This window comes from Sinocyclocheilus anshuiensis, unplaced genomic scaffold (genome assembly GCF_001515605.1).
Source record: "Sinocyclocheilus anshuiensis isolate Anshui unplaced genomic scaffold, SAMN03320099.WGS_v1.1 scaffold794, whole genome shotgun sequence".
In the NCBI taxonomy this organism is placed as follows: Eukaryota; Metazoa; Chordata; class Actinopteri; order Cypriniformes; family Cyprinidae; genus Sinocyclocheilus; species Sinocyclocheilus anshuiensis.
The window spans coordinates 831,170-848,285 of NW_015547683.1; the positions used below are offsets into that span (position 1 = coordinate 831,170).

At 35.4% G+C, this 17,116-nt stretch overlaps 1 protein-coding gene across 2 annotated transcripts in view; it reads left to right on the forward strand.

The window, feature by feature from the left end:
- The window catches only part of LOC107703181 (multiple epidermal growth factor-like domains protein 9), a 38,931-nt gene that overhangs the window by 3,045 nt on the left and 18,770 nt on the right, over window positions 1-17,116 (forward strand). For both annotated transcript variants that reach the window (XM_016505739.1, XM_016505740.1), the window contains exon 2: window positions 6,258-6,456. In XM_016505739.1, coding sequence (XP_016361225.1) covers window positions 6,258-6,456 — 199 coding nt within the window. The remainder of the gene's footprint in view (window positions 1-6,257; window positions 6,457-17,116) is intronic.

The window sequence follows — 17,116 nt, forward strand, 5'->3', positions numbered from 1 at the left end:
TTTATTGTGAAGAGACCAGGGTTGGGCAAATTCAGAATTTAAAAATGGACTCTCTTTACATTCATGAGTTGGAATTTTAGAACGAATCAGCCACATCCATTTGCGAACTGAATGTTGCTCTGGAATTTGAATTAGATTACATTTTGTTGGTGTGTTAGGCTTATGCAATTTTTGAATGTCAGAGTGTGTATATATACTGTATATATATATTATTATATATTTTTTTCATTTAATTTTTGTTTTACGTTTTACTGATTTTATTATTTGATTTTGCTGTTTTAATTTTTTTATAATTATTTTTAGCTTTAATTTATTATGTCATTTCTGATGATCTAATGGAAATAATCCATATGTGTTGTATATGAAAACATATAGTAGGGTAGTTCATATACAGAAAAATGAAATTATTATTGAAAACTACAATAAGTTTAATTTCTCTTTAATTTTTATGTTTAATTATACATTTCTTTTCATTTTATGCCATATTTATTTGACTTTCTTAAAATTACAATTCAGTTTGCTACATCAGTTCAAATTCAAGAACTGAATAGGCATTGCTAAAAAAGGCGATTCAATTCTGAATGGTGTACAACCCTAGAAACGACATATGTTTCTTTTACTAATTCAGATGCATTTCGCAGTTGTCAGAGCTTTCCTGTTATGTATAAGACTTTAGCTAGAGGGGCATCTGACTGCACATTTGAAGTATTCTAATGGAAAAAGATAAATCCTTTATGATGTGTATGATTTTAGAGGTGAGCGACTTTGATCTAGATCATAACAGCTGTGCATTAGATGGCCCAGTGAACTCTCTTTGCCCCCTGCACTTGTGTCTGTATGCTGGAGTAGGATAAGTGCCGTTTCCACTGCAACTAATGGACAGAAGAATATGTTTGTCTGAAAGATGTGTCTACAGACTCACTCTTTCACACTGAGACTCCTTTGTCAAGCATTATTTCTTTTGTTGTCTAACACTCAGTGTCCGTCTTGTCTTTTAGCTTCATATCCAACATTGAACAACCCCTAATATACAATGGCACCCTACTTCAAAATAAACAGATAATTTAGTTCCTGTGTTTATTTACTGACGGTTCAATAAAACATCACGCCTGAGGTCAATGAAGCTCATCACATTTACCTCACATCAAAGCTTCATCCTCTCAGTTGTTTCAGTTGTAATCGCACTGTCATATTTAATATTTTCATATTATTGTTGTCATAAAGCGATGAGTCTGGTTGGCAGCCTCATTTACATGTATGTATAATCTGTCAGACTGGGATGTGTAAGCTTCTTATCCGTGCCCTCCACAGCCCCCCTCAGGAGCAGAAGGTGTTTACGTACACACTCCGCAGCTCCGTGTCTTAGAAGGTGTGTCTGTCTCTGCATACAAATGATGTTTTCCCTTTCGGCAGGTGCCCCTCTGGGTGACCCAGTGCAGTAAATCTGGTAAAATGGGTTCTTGGGGATGAAAGCATGAGAGATTCACAGAAAGACGTCTGGCTCTTAATGGAGTTCATTGATTTGAATCTTCAGTCATATGCATTAAACTGCAAGTCAAACATGCCATTGTTAAAGGGGTCATATGACGTTGCTAAAAAGAACATTATTTTGTGTGTAATGCAATGTGTTTATGCGGTTTAAGGTTCAAAAAACACATTATTTTCCACAGTGTCCATTATTGTTGCTCCTCTATGCCCCGCCTTTCTGAAACGCGTCGATTTTTACAAAGCTCATCGGTCTGAAAAGTGAGGTGTGCTCTGATTGGCCAGCTATCCAGTGCGTTGTGATTGGCTGAATGCCTCAAGCGTGTGACGGAAATGTTACGCCCCTTACCATATTGTGATGCCCTGTCCCGGTCAGAACACCGGCGCGACAAGACAAAATCAATAAAGCCCATTACAAACGAGGCATTTGTTGCATCCAGTGGGGACATAATTACTGATTATAATGACTTATACTGTCTTTTTACGCGTTGCGTATCGCGCTACGTAAGCATAAAACCATGTCTGCATTTGTGATCGGAAAAACGACAAACAACAAGCACTACTCTACACTCGCGTTTGAATCGTCAGTGGCAAATTCTTTAAATATGAAAACGTACTTACAGTCTTTGAGTCAGAACAGCCGGCATTGTAGTCTACTCTCCCAGGATCAGGAAACAGACAACTAAACACACAGCGTCTTCACGACATGGCGGTGGCAACAACAATACTACAGCGAGAATAAAAGTTACGCCTTCTTTCTTTGCGTGAACATTTGGGCGTTGTTATGCAAATCTTCCCACATCCTGACGTAGACATGTAATGGCGTGTTAGAATGAGCCGTTTTAGGTAGGTGTGGTTGACTCTTAACTTTTATAAAGAATATCTCTTTGGATTTGAGACTTTAGTCTTTGCAACTTTACAGATCTTCTTTATGCACCAAGAGCTTGTAACACTCCAAAGAGAAAGGAAAAATGTAAATCGCATCATATGACCCCTTTAATGTTATTGGAAACATTACATTGACTGTGTTCGTTAATAGAGGTTATTACACGGCTCTGTGGAATACTTGATTCTGATCGGTCAATCGCGACATTCCGAGGTATGCTATCCCTCGATAACAACCGGTAAAAGCTAATATCACAGGCTCATCCGGATAACAGCAGTCGGCGCTGTACTCTTGCTTGAACTATTTTTTCTTGGTGGAAGCTTTGCGTTTGTTTAGCTAATAAAATATTAAAACTCGATTCAAAATGGTGTACAATTATTTAATTATGTCATCCTGGTATCGCGGACTCACTCTCGTTTCATACAAACGCAGCTGCTGCCATTTTGCTACGATTGTTTTGTACGCTGTAATGGATTATAAGAGAACTAACAAACTGGTAAGGTTTTAAAACATTTTCGTCTTAATTATTTTATTGCCTTAATTATTTTTGTGGTGAAATGTTGTGTAATAAGTGGTTTGACTGCACCGTTTCCCTTAAATGTCCGTCTAGTTTGAATTTGCCGCTTGCTCGCAACTTAACGGAAGCATTGCGTTCAAAAATTTCAACTCAAATCAATATTTCGTGTCTAATTATTTACTTATGTGGCAACCCCTTCAGGCTGATACAAGACCTGATCCTGAGCACCCTGTCGGGGTGTATTCTGAGATAACAACCGGCTGGATGTACATTATCCCTTACTGACTGAGTGCATTGATTATTGTGTTGTTATATATACACTACCAGTCAAATAACTTCATTTGGTGGGTTTTTGTTTTAAAGAAGTCTCCAATGCTTAATTTATTTGATCAAAATTACAGTAATATTATACAAACATTTTACAATTTAAATTAAGTGTTTTCTATTTTAATATATTTTAAAATACAGTTTATTCTTGATGGCAAAGCTGAATTTTCAGCATCATTACTCCAGTCTTCAGTGCCACATGATTCTTCAGAAATCATTCCAATATGCTGATTTGGTTCTCAAGAAACATTTATTATTATCAATAGGGCTGGGTTTTGACATAAATTTCACGATTCGATTCAATTCAATATCGATTATTTTGGATATATATCAGGTACAGTACATGCCAGATTTTCTCAAGGAAAAAAAATCTCTCAACTAATGCTGTAAAATATACATGAGAGTCAGTTGGTACTACATTACTAGACATTTGAAGGTTAAAATTGACTGATTTGTTAAAATTACACTTAATGAAGTTGTTAAGATAATAAAGTTACATTTACATAATATTTCTACTTCAATTCAGTTTTTTAAATATATATAAACAATGGTGGCTGTCATAAAAACTTGATGGATTCATTCAAACATAAAATTAAACATTGAAGAACAGTACAGTTTATAATGAATGTGTTATATGGTGCATATATTTAGCAAAATGCCCCTCTCTACAGTTTATTTTTCTAGCTGACTAATAAGTTTATGCTCACCGAATATATGTTTTTCTGAGGTAAATGTGACGTTACGTGACATTGTTTACAAGCTGTTATATTGGCGTCTTTGCGCGGCTGAAACACTGATTGAGCGATTACATGAGACAGGATACAGATTGTAAAGTTGTACTCTTTCTTTTAACATACCTTCGGATGTTTAGTCATGTTTATTTTGTGCTATAACTAGTATTAAAGCAGAGGAGATGATCAGTTCATATGCACCTCGTGCTGGAATCGATTAATATCGAAATATCGATATTTTTTACCCAGCCCTAATTATCAATATTGAAAACAGTTGTGCTTCTTAATATTTTTGTGGAGCCATGATACGTTTTTGTTTTCAGGATTCTTTGATGCATAGAAAGTTCAAAAGAACAGCATTTATTAAAAAAAACAAAAAACAATTGTAACATTATTCATATCTTTACTGTCACTTTCCCTGTTGCACAATTTAATGCATCCTTTCTAAATAAAATCATTAATTTCTTTATTTAAAAAAAAAAACATACTGAAAAATATACAAAACAAACACACTGACCCCAAACTTCTGAACACTAGTATATATTGCATGGAAGGCTTTTTAGCTGTGATGCTACTAAGGGAATTGCCATGTTTTATAGTTTTACAAAAATTAAAGCATTTTATGATCCAAAAAAATTAAATTGTCATCATTTACTCATCCTCATCTCTTCCAAACCCATCAGAAGCAATATGTGTTTTTTGAACAAGTTACTCTTGTGAGTTGGATCTTGTGAATGAATTAGAGGATACAGCTCCCAGAATCAGTCTGAATGATTTGCTCATCAATTAGACTGATCCGATTCTCAAGTTCACTTGAGTTCACTTGGTGATCCGGTTCCAGCTCAATGGATTATCATCAAACAACAGCTTAAATTTCAGTCTGTTCTTCACTTTAAGATGTCAAATATCTTTAGGAGATTATAAAATATAGTGTTGTATGGATTCCTATTGTGATGTTTTTATGGTGTTTTTGCGTCCTTTTTGAAGCTTGAAGCCTTTGTACCCGCATGGGAACTAATTGCATGTAAAAAAATTACAACAAAAATTCTCCTTTTGTGTTCCATGGAAGAAGTCAGGGCTTGGAACAACATGATGGTGAATAAACGATGACAGAATTTTAATTTTTGGATTAACTATTCCTTTAACACCTAGCCTGGCTTTGATTTCTGTCCCCTGATCTAAATGACCCACCAAAGGGAATAAGCCGTCCTCTCTAAGGGATAAGAGGTTGCTTGAATAATGCGCTCTTTCAGATTTACATTTTTGTAAATATAGCCCTCTTTGCTTTTTGAGATCAAACACATTTGATCGTAAGCAAACATAGAGGAGCTCTGGCCTAGCAGTTAGCACATGCCGTTCATCTGGGAAAGACAGGTTCAATTCTGGCTCTCTACTGTCTCTGCCAGTTGTACCTACATAAATAAAAAAACATATACAACCAACTATATTCCATTCCAGATCTAATTGCAGCTGGTCTCCACATCCAGATGTTGCTGGTCAACTCAATAATTCTGAGCCAAATAATTCAGATCGATTTTTAAATATTGCAGCAACACTGCTGGAAAATCATCTTTGATTTAACTTCAGTTGATATAGAATTACACAAGCTTCAGTTGTTCCCAGCAGCCAGAATTTGCCTGATTTGTCTTTAGAGTTTGTGTTTTTTCTCCAAGGACCTACATCCTCTCCTGCATACTAAAGATCTGCACTCTCTCAGTCTAATATCAACTTAATGAGCTATCAAAGAATCAGGCTGCAGGGAGTCATTTATTATAGCTGGCAGAGATCAGCAAGATGGAGTAGTGTGAAGCGTAGCGGACTTGAACTTGAAGGAGAGATTTACTACAGAGCAGCAATGCTGCATTAACAGGACTTTATGTTTCAACGCTGTACGGGTAACAGTTTATCATGGGTTTCTCCATTAGTATGGGGTATGTGTACACCCCAAAGTGGCTCTGTTGGAAAGATTTTGCTTTGTTAAACCTACATTGTAAAAAAAAATAGTAGCAGTTGTTGCCATGCAGAGCTACTTCAACCTGATCCAACTCTTACATTTAGTTTTATTGTTGTAACCTAATATATTTAGGTTGATTCAGTGATGATGATAAATAATATTTTTGACATTAAGTTAGGTTTAAATTAAGACAAAAATAAATAAATAGCTGGGAAACCATTAAGATATTAGGGAGAGCAGATATACAGGATGACTTTGTTGGTGCTTTATATCAATATTTGATTTTCTTAGCATTGCCCCTCTTTGCTTGTCAAAAATTCATATATAAGCAATCCTTTGTGTGTGTTTCCTCTGAAGAGCTGGTGTGTAACTGCAGTGGTGAAGGAGTGTCGGACCCTGACGAGTGTGACCGTGAGACGGGTCAGTGTGACTGTATGCCGGGTTACACTGGGCTGCAGTGTGTAGAGTGTGAGGAAGATCACTTCACCAACGGCACCATCGGCTGCCTGCCCTGCGCATGTGACTCCTTCGGTGCCCACGGCTCCAGCTGTGACAGGTGAGAGGCATTGTGGAAAAATTCATTTCTTTACAAAATTTTGTGTCCTGCTATGGAAGTTTTTTTTTTTTTTTTTTTAAATTTACAAAAGTTAAAAAAAAAAAAAAAACACACTATAGCGTTCAGACGTTTGGAGTTGGTAAGGCTGCATTTATTTGATGAAAAATACATTAAAAGACAATAATATTGTGAAATGTTCATTTTAAATTAAAATATCTGTTTTATATTTGAATATATTTTAAAATTGTATTTATTCCTGTAATGGCAAAGCTGAATTATTAGCAGCATTATTCCAGTCTTCAGTATCCTGTGGGAATCATTCTAATATGTCAATAATCATTCCTTATTATTATCAATGTAAAAAAACAATTATAAAAAAGTATTCTTATTTATTCTTATTTATTTATTTATTTATGTATTATTATTATTATTTTGTAAACCATGATACATTTTTTCAGGATTGTTTGATGAATACAACAATCAAAAGATCAGCAGAAATCTGTTACATTATAGCGTCAGTTGCTTAGAAACATTATAAATGTATTTACAGTCACTTTTGATCAATTTAATGCATACTTGCTGAACGAAAGTATTCATTTCTTTTAAAAATAAATAATTAAAACCTTACTAACATCAAACATTTAAATGGTAGTGTATATAATTTAAATATAACAATAAGGTACTGCACAGGGTATCTTCTCAGCCAATTACAAATATTCATAAAATTATATTCTTGATATTCCATTTTTTTGCTGGTGTTGTCTTAACAATTTTCATACAACTTCCATTTTTTTTCCAGCAGCTCTGAAATAATTCATTTTTAAGCCGTAAATTATGAATCAGTTTTCCCTATTGTAGATTTCTTTAATAATTTATGTCAATTGTCCATTTAAAACAGATACATGGACACAAACACTGTTTACACTACTATTATTTTCATATGTCATGTTAATTATAATTATTTGAATAATTTATAATTATAATTATTAACTTAAACTCTATCCTTCAAAACTTTTTTTCAGTTTCAAAAAACATTTACTGTATTTATCAATCATCTTTACCATAGATAATGTTCCCTGACGTCCCCAGAAGAAGATTTTTTGTCAGATTTAGGACATTTTCTCCCTAAAGTATATAAGTAAACAGGCAGATTAGCTCAGTATCAAAATTTCAGTCTGTTCTTCACTTTAAGATGTCAAATAGCTTTAGGAGATTATAAAATATAGTGTTGTACGGATTCCTATTGTGATGTTTTTATGGTGTTTTTGCGTCCTTTTTGAAGCTAAGAAGCCTTTGTACCCGCATGGGAACTAATTGCATGTAAAAAAATTACAACAAAAATTCTCCTTTTGTGTTCCATGGAAGAAGTCAGGGCTTGGAACAACATGATGGTGAATAAACGATGACAGAATTTTAATTTTTGGATTAACTATTCCTTTAACACCTAGCCTGGCTTTGATTTCTGTCCCCTGATCTAAATGACCCACCAAAGGGAATAAGCCGTCCTCTCTAAGGGATAAGAGGTTGCTTGAATAATGCGCTCTTTCAGATTTACATTTTTGTAAATATAGCCCTCTTTGCTTTTTGAGATCAAACACATTTGATCGTAAGCAAACATAGAGGAGCTCTGGCCTAGCAGTTAGCACATGCCGTTCATCTGGGAAAGACAGGTTCAATTCTGGCTCTCTACTGTCTCTGCCAGTTGTACCTACATAAATAAAAAAACATATACAACCAACTATATTCCATTCCAGATCTAATTGCAGCTGGTCTCCACATCCAGATGTTGCTGGTCAACTCAATAATTCTGAGCCAAATAATTCAGATCGATTTTTAAATATTGCAGCAACACTGCTGGAAAATCATCTTTGATTTAACTTCAGTTGATATAGAATTACACAAGCTTCAGTTGTTCCCAGCAGCCAGAATTTGCCTGATTTGTCTTTAGAGTTTGTGTTTTTTCTCCAAGGACCTACATCCTCTCCTGCATACTAAAGATCTGCACTCTCTCAGTCTAATATCAACTTAATGAGCTATCAAAGAATCAGGCTGCAGGGAGTCATTTATTATAGCTGGCAGAGATCAGCAAGATGGAGTAGTGTGAAGCGTAGCGGACTTGAACTTGAAGGAGAGATTTACCACAGAGCAGCAATGCTGCATTAACAGGACTTTATGTTTCAACGCTGTACGGGTAACAGTTTATCATGGGTTTCTCCATTAGTATGGGGTATGTGTACACCCCAAAGTGGCTCTGTTGGAAAGATTTTGCTTTGTTAAACCTACATTGTAAAAAAAAATAGTAGCAGTTGTTGCCATGCAGAGCTACTTCAACCTGATCCAACTCTTACATTTAGTTTTATTGTTGTAACCTAATATATTTAGGTTGATTCAGTGATGATGATAAATAATATTTTTGACATTAAGTTAGGTTTAAATTAAGACAAAAATAAATAAATAGCTGGGAAACCATTAAGATATTAGGGAGAGCAGATATACAGGATGACTTTGTTGGTGCTTTATATCAATATTTGATTTTCTTAGCATTGCCCCTCTTTGCTTGTCAAAAATTCATATATAAGCAATCCTTTGTGTGTGTTTCCTCTGAAGAGCTGGTGTGTAACTGCAGTGGTGAAGGAGTGTCGGACCCTGACGAGTGTGACCGTGAGACGGGTCAGTGTGACTGTATGCCGGGTTACACTGGGCTGCAGTGTGTAGAGTGTGAGGAAGATCACTTCACCAACGGCACCATCGGCTGCCTGCCCTGCGCATGTGACTCCTTCGGTGCCCACGGCTCCAGCTGTGACAGGTGAGAGGCATTGTGGAAAAATTCATTTCTTTACAAAATTTTGTGTCCTACACTGCTGGAAAATCATCTTTGATTTAACTTCAGTTGATATAGAATTACACAAGCTTCAGTTGTTCCCAGCAGCCAGAATTTGCCTGATTTGTCTTTAGAGTTTGTGTTTTTTCTCCAAGGACCTACATCCTCTCCTGCATACTAAAGATCTGCACTCTCTCAGTCTAATATCAACTTAATGAGCTATCAAAGAATCAGGCTGCAGGGAGTCATTTATTATAGCTGGCAGAGATCAGCAAGATGGAGTAGTGTGAAGCGTAGCGGACTTGAACTTGAAGGAGAGATTTACCACAGAGCAGCAATGCTGCATTAACAGGACTTTATGTTTCAACGCTGTACGGGTAACAGTTTATCATGGGTTTCTCCATTAGTATGGGGTATGTGTACACCCCAAAGTGGCTCTGTTGGAAAGATTTTGCTTTGTTAAACCTACATTGTAAAAAAAAATAGTAGCAGTTGTTGCCATGCAGAGCTACTTCAACCTGATCCAACTCTTACATTTAGTTTTATTGTTGTAACCTAATATATTTAGGTTGATTCAGTGATGATGATAAATAATATTTTTGACATTAAGTTAGGTTTAAATTAAGACAAAAATAAATAAATAGCTGGGAAACCATTAAGATATTAGGGAGAGCAGATATACAGGATGACTTTGTTGGTGCTTTATATCAATATTTGATTTTCTTAGCATTGCCCCTCTTTGCTTGTCAAAAATTCATATATAAGCAATCCTTTGTGTGTGTTTCCTCTGAAGAGCTGGTGTGTAACTGCAGTGGTGAAGGAGTGTCGGACCCTGACGAGTGTGACCGTGAGACGGGTCAGTGTGACTGTATGCCGGGTTACACTGGGCTGCAGTGTGTAGAGTGTGAGGAAGATCACTTCACCAACGGCACCATCGGCTGCCTGCCCTGCGCATGTGACTCCTTCGGTGCCCACGGCTCCAGCTGTGACAGGTGAGAGGCATTGTGGAAAAATTCATTTCTTTACAAAATTTTGTGTCCTGCTATGGAAGTTTTTTTTTTTTTTTTTTTAAATTTACAAAAGTTAAAAAAAAAAAAAAACACACTATAGCGTTCAGACGTTTGGAGTTGGTAAGGCTGCATTTATTTGATGAAAAATACATTAAAAGACAATAATATTGTGAAATGTTCATTTTAAATTAAAATATCTGTTTTATATTTGAATATATTTTAAAATTGTATTTATTCCTGTAATGGCAAAGCTGAATTATTAGCAGCATTATTCCAGTCTTCAGTATCCTGTGGGAATCATTCTAATATGTCAATAATCATTCCTTATTATTATCAATGTAAAAAAACAATTATAAAAAAGTATTCTTATTTATTCTTATTTATTTATTTATTTATGTATTATTATTATTATTTTGTAAACCATGATACATTTTTTCAGGATTGTTTGATGAATACAACAATCAAAAGATCAGCAGAAATCTGTTACATTATAGCGTCAGTTGCTTAGAAACATTATAAATGTATTTACAGTCACTTTTGATCAATTTAATGCATACTTGCTGAACGAAAGTATTCATTTCTTTTAAAAATAAATAATTAAAACCTTACTAACATCAAACATTTAAATGGTAGTGTATATAATTTAAATATAACAATAAGGTACTGCACAGGGTATCTTCTCAGCCAATTACAAATATTCATAAAATTATATTCTTGATATTCCATTTTTTTGCTGGTGTTGTCTTAACAATTTTCATACAACTTCCATTTTTTTTCCAGCAGCTCTGAAATAATTCATTTTTAAGCCGTAAATTATGAATCAGTTTTCCCTATTGTAGATTTCTTTAATAATTTATGTCAATTGTCCATTTAAAACAGATACATGGACACAAACACTGTTTACACTACTATTATTTTCATATGTCATGTTAATTATAATTATTTGAATAATTTATAATTATAATTATTAACTTAAACTCTATCCTTCAAAACTTTTTTTCAGTTTCAAAAAACATTTACTGTATTTATCAATCATCTTTACCATAGATAATGTTCCCTGACGTCCCCAGAAGAAGATTTTTTGTCAGATTTAGGACATTTTCTCCCTAAAGTATATAAGTAAACAGGCAGATTAGCTCAGTATCAGTTTCATGTTGGCATATTTCTCCTAATGCTTTAATTGTTTAGTAGGTTTACAGTGAGACATACTGAGGATTGCCAATTTGAGCCTAATTAAATGACATTCCCTGCAGGGAGAAGATTGTTGTGATCCCAGCTTTGTTTTGGGACCATGACCACATATCTTTAAGTACAAATGTATACAGTTTTGTTGGCTACAGTTGAGAATGTGAAGTAAAATCAGCTCTGAACTGCAGACTCGCATTATGAAGGTCACATTTTATGATCCGTTATATATACCTTTTCAAAAAGCACCCAAGCATTCACTCTCATATATTGTCATGCTGAAGAAATAGTTGATGCCTAGCTATAACAAGTCAGTCATCGTTCAGGTGGACCACCATATTTTAAATCAGCAATAAAGCTTTGAAGTTGTGTGATCTTTGAAATGCAGCTTCTAATAAAAATTCTAATTATACTCTACTTGGAAGGCTAGAGTTTTGTCTGTGAAATCACTGGTCTGCTAAGGCTGGTATCTTACGGTGTTCATACCTCAAGAGCTCCTCAGGGAAATTATAACAGCCAATATGAGCCCAGTGCCTATTATGAAATCTTATATTAGCATATACTAATGGCCATATCAAAACTGAACTTGCAACTTGCTTTTTTTGTTCCTCAATAGAGATTAGCTTCTCATAGTGCCCAAATTACGGTGCATCTACACATTTGAAGCTTGATTGGGATTATATTCCCTGTTTCAAAATGTTAACATTTGTAAATGAATAATGACATAATCCTTTTCCAGTCACTTGTAGCATACTATAGAACAGGGGCGTCATGCACTCATTATTTTTGAGGGGGCACGAGTTGGGGGGGGGGGGGGTCCTGGGACATGACTGAGTTTATATTTAATGTGAATTTAACTTTGAAAATTAATGTGAATAAAAACATTGCAAGTTAGGCTACTAATCATAACAGCCTATAGAAAGAGAGCAAAGAACATTTACATTATCAAAGACCATTTCCACTGACGGTCTAGTTCAAGCACTCTCAAAAACTCCCATTAAAATCACTGAACAGTGCTGTTTACACTATGAAATGAGTATCTTAGAGATTCGTACACACATTTGCACCTTGTTGTTTCCAGGGGTGTGAAGTAACGAATTACAAATACTCACGGTACAGTAATTAAGTAGTTTTTATCAGTAATTGTACTTTTTTGAGTAGTTTAAAAATTGTGTACTTTTACTTTTACTTGAGTACATTTTGCTGGATGATAGATATTCTTTATTCTTTATGACAAATAAGATAATGTGAATTACAGAATGTACAACGTTTTTTAAATGTATAAATTGCGGTGCACAGCGTTTATTATGAGGGGGAAGAATCCACAGCTCAGTACTCGCTACTCAATACTCATGAGTACTTTTAAATAGGCTACTCTTTTACTCTTACTCAAGTAGTTTTTTGGACAAGTACTTTTACTCTACTCACACTACATTTTTTGGAAGGTAATGGTACTTTTACTTGAGTATATTTTTTCAGTACTCTTTCCACCACTGGTTGTTTCTGACGAGAGAATTTGCCAGAAAGAGGTATTCAGTCAGCGAGCGAGTGAAAAAACACTGGCATTTTAGCGATGACTCATCGGAACACCTCTGATTGGTCATAGCATTCATAAGCTCAACAGCATCGTGTGTGATTGATTGTAAAAACACATCTGTATCTGGCTCAGCGCCAGCCAGCGAACGCAGATTTGAATTTAGCAGCTGATGATATGACGCACTGAACGTTCTAATCACGCTGGTGTGATTGTATTAAATATAGAACATATTAAGCGGCCTTTGTCTTTTGGAAGCTGCATTCAAAATCCACTTGGCTCAAAAATCTGAGGGGGCATGTGCCCCCTCACTTTGAATGGGCATGACGCCTCTGCTATAGAATATTTTAAAAATAAAAAAGTACTAAATTGATAATTATTGTGGAAACAATATACTTAAGTGGGAACTAAATTAAATGTTTTTTTTGGACATTTAGTTGCATGTATTATATGGATTATGTAGCTATAAAATCTATTACAGTTTAAATTTGTTAAATGCAGCTAGCTGAACGTTAGAGTGTTTTTACCCCACTTAAGTACACTGTCATATTTTTTGAAGTTATAAATTGAACAAAGATTTTTATAAGAAAATAGTATTTTAGTCATTCTAATTAAAAATTTCATATTTAATTCATTTTATTTTGTTGCAGTTTCTTTGTAATTAATTGTGAAAGCAATTTGAGTAAAAATTCTTTCTCCCCCTAAACCAAGTACAACTTAATATATAATTTCATAATGACTTTTATTGAAGTATGGTTAAATTGTACTATTGAATGTACTAACAAACTTTTATGGTAAACTAAAATATACGTTAATGTCAATATACTATTGAAACTTAGTATATTGAATCATGTATTCAAATCTGATTTATTAAAATGCAATTTCATATTTGTAATGATGAAGTTGCAATTTACTGAATTTAAAAATATTAACTTTAAATTTAATATTGAATAACACACTACAGTTATAATAATATTATAATCAAGTATGTTACATGTGCTTTAGTATGTTAGTCAACACATCAAAATAAGTGTATGTGTTTAAGTCACAACAAAAGATTGCTAAAACATTATGATTCGATGTGTACTTTAAAGTAAAACTTTTAATTTGACATTATGTCAAAGTGTATGTAAGTGAAACTTAAGTCTGTAATGGACAAATACACAAACAGCAAAAGTATCAGTGTTGTAAAAAGTCTCACTCATGCAGCGCTGCTCAGCCAATCAGATTAAAGGACTGGAATATACTCTTCTATAACAACCCCAAATCAGTCACCAATTAGCATACATTGTACAACATATAAAAAAATATATAGTGTTCTGTGATCTAAGTCAGTAAAGTATGATGCAAGTAAAGGTTTTAGTATCTGCACAGCATCAGTTGCTTAGAAACTAGATCTTTCATGCATTCTTCCCCCTTTAGGAAAACATCTAAGTCTTTCACTTTGAAAGCATCAGCCCGGGTTCCACAGTTGTCACGGTTGTGAAGGATGCAGGCAGGAGGATGATGCTGGCATCTCCATGGCAGCAGAGAGAGCGCGAGGGAAGGGGGTCCAGTCGTTGTGTAACACTGACCTAGTTAATATGCAGCTGATCTGCCCCAGGGTCTCTGAAACATTAATGAGCTTTCTGCTACTGCTGCCTGCTCAACGTAGTTTGTCTCTCTGAAAACACTTACAAACACATACACAACCAATCCAAGTGATTAAGGAAGCCCCTGGTGATGTTATTATGATATATTGAGGCCCAATCCCAATTCTACCCCTTAGCCCTTCCCCTTTCCCCTCCGTTTCGCGCGTTCACATGAAGGATGGCCCCCCGCTCTGCCTGCTCCGCCATGGCCCCCCGCCCTGCCTGCTCCGCCATTGCCACCTGCTCTGCCTGCCCGTTACATTCATGTCTGATCAGGGCGATAACCACCGTAGACATTGAGGGGGGCTAGTCCCCCCAATAATTAGAAATCGCTAAACCCTTTTCTCAAATATTGCCATTTAGAGAGAGAGAGAGAGAGAGTTGCGTGAATGTGCGTTTCTCTTTTTAGAGTGAGTTTACTTAAAAAACAGCGATTTTATCCTCTCGTTTCTGGAAAATATAATGTAGCGATTCAGTATTTAAATTGTTATTAATAAAAGTCGTGGGGCAGCTTTGACCAGTTTCTTTTTTCCTGGATGTGTGATCTGCGCGATCTCCGATATGTGTGTGCGTGTGTGTGTGTGTAAGGTAGGAGCTAAACGACGTATGATGACGTGTGACGGCATAATAGTGGTGTCCCAATTCTTAGGGGAATATTTTCACGGGACAAGGGGAAGGGGTAGGGGAAGGGGAAGGGGTATAAAATAGAATTGGGATTGGGCCTAAGTGTCAAGCCAGCAGTGTTGGAGTGCTAAGAACTGGCTGTGCTGCCTATTGCTGGTCGATTTTTGCTTTTATTTGATCAAACGCCATTTTAGTATGTGAATTATAAGTGTTACGTATGAAACAAGCACAGTCACGCTTGAGTAATTAAATAATTTTAATTAATTCAGTTTTGTTAATACCTCATAATCTCCAATTATTAAATTCAGTTTCGTTTTTCATTAATTCACAAATGCTATGTTTTATAACTAAAATAAGTTCCGTATTTGGCATTAAAATTATATTTATATATAAAAAAGGTATACACTATACCATTTAAAAGTTTGGGGTCACAACATTTTTTTTTTGATAGCCTCTTATAGTATGCTCACCAAGGCTGCATTTATTTGATCAAAATACCATCAAAACAGTAGTATTGTGAAATATTTTAAGTAATAATTTAAAATAACTCTTTTCTATTTTAATATATTGTAAAATTTAATTTATTCCTGTGATGCAAAGCTGAATTTTCAGCATCATTACTCCAGTCTTCAGTGTCACATTATCGTTCAGAAATCATTCTAATATGATGATTTGCTGTTCAGGAAACATTTCATAGAAAGTTGAAAATAGAAAATTGAGGCTGTGGGAATACCCATAATTCCTTGCACTTGAATCATTTTATGATGTACCTTTGGTCAATTTATTTCACATGCAGTAATATTTTAGTTTTTTATTATTATTGCAGCTAATATTTTAATTTAATTTAAATTAATTTAATCACAGAGTAACACTTGAAAATGTTTATTGTGAAATGTTCCAGGAGTCTTGTGTTACAGCGTATTGTATTACAAATGACCTGTCAATACCATCATGCCATGCTCACACAGCTGAGATGGCGCTAATGGCTGGACGGGTTTATTTCTGGTATTACGGGTATTTTCACTGATGTTATGACAACAAATAATCTACATTCTCTGCCAGCCTGGATTTTAGTAGCCTGCTTTAAAGAATTTGTTTTTAAAAATGTGTTTTAAGCCGCATTGACCAACTTTTCCTTATACACAGTGGTGTGTTTCTATCCATATGCTTGCCTTTTTTTAATAAGGCTAAATTTATTGCTCTGGAATGGGGGTGGATGCATTTAGATAAGCATCATGATTCTAAAAGCTACAAAACGCTGCCCTGTTTCATGTTTACACAAATGCTAAATTTGCCACCCTAATGAATGGTTCTGTTCAACAGCTGGCTTTAGAGAGCTGTCTCTGGCCCACAGACACACAGACGACGGCTCTGTCTGCTAATGAATGTCAATGCAAGGGAAGTCCGTGAGACAGGGTGTGATTGATCATTATCTGACCTTGATAATCACTATGTTTGTGTGTGTGTGTGTGTGTGTATGTGTGTGTGTGTGTTTGGGAAACAGGCATCTTCATATGCTCTCACTGACTCATCTTTTGAGTCCATAGTGTTTTTAGGAAAGGCAGATGTTTGTATTTTGCATCCGCCACAAGAGCCCTTGTTAACAGGCGGCCTTTTTCTCTTTCTTGATCTCCTTCTCTCTTTCTCTGGAGAATGTGATTGATAGGTCATATATGTCACACCTCACTTTCATTCCCCAGAATGCTCTGGGAGCTGAGCCATCGCCATGGCAACCTGTCTATTGGCCTGTGCACATCCACATATCCTCGTACCCACCCACACGCTCTGCCTCAGCAAGTGCAAATGTATCTACTAACACCCCATAATGTTAAAAGGATGTGTGTTAGGTAACAGT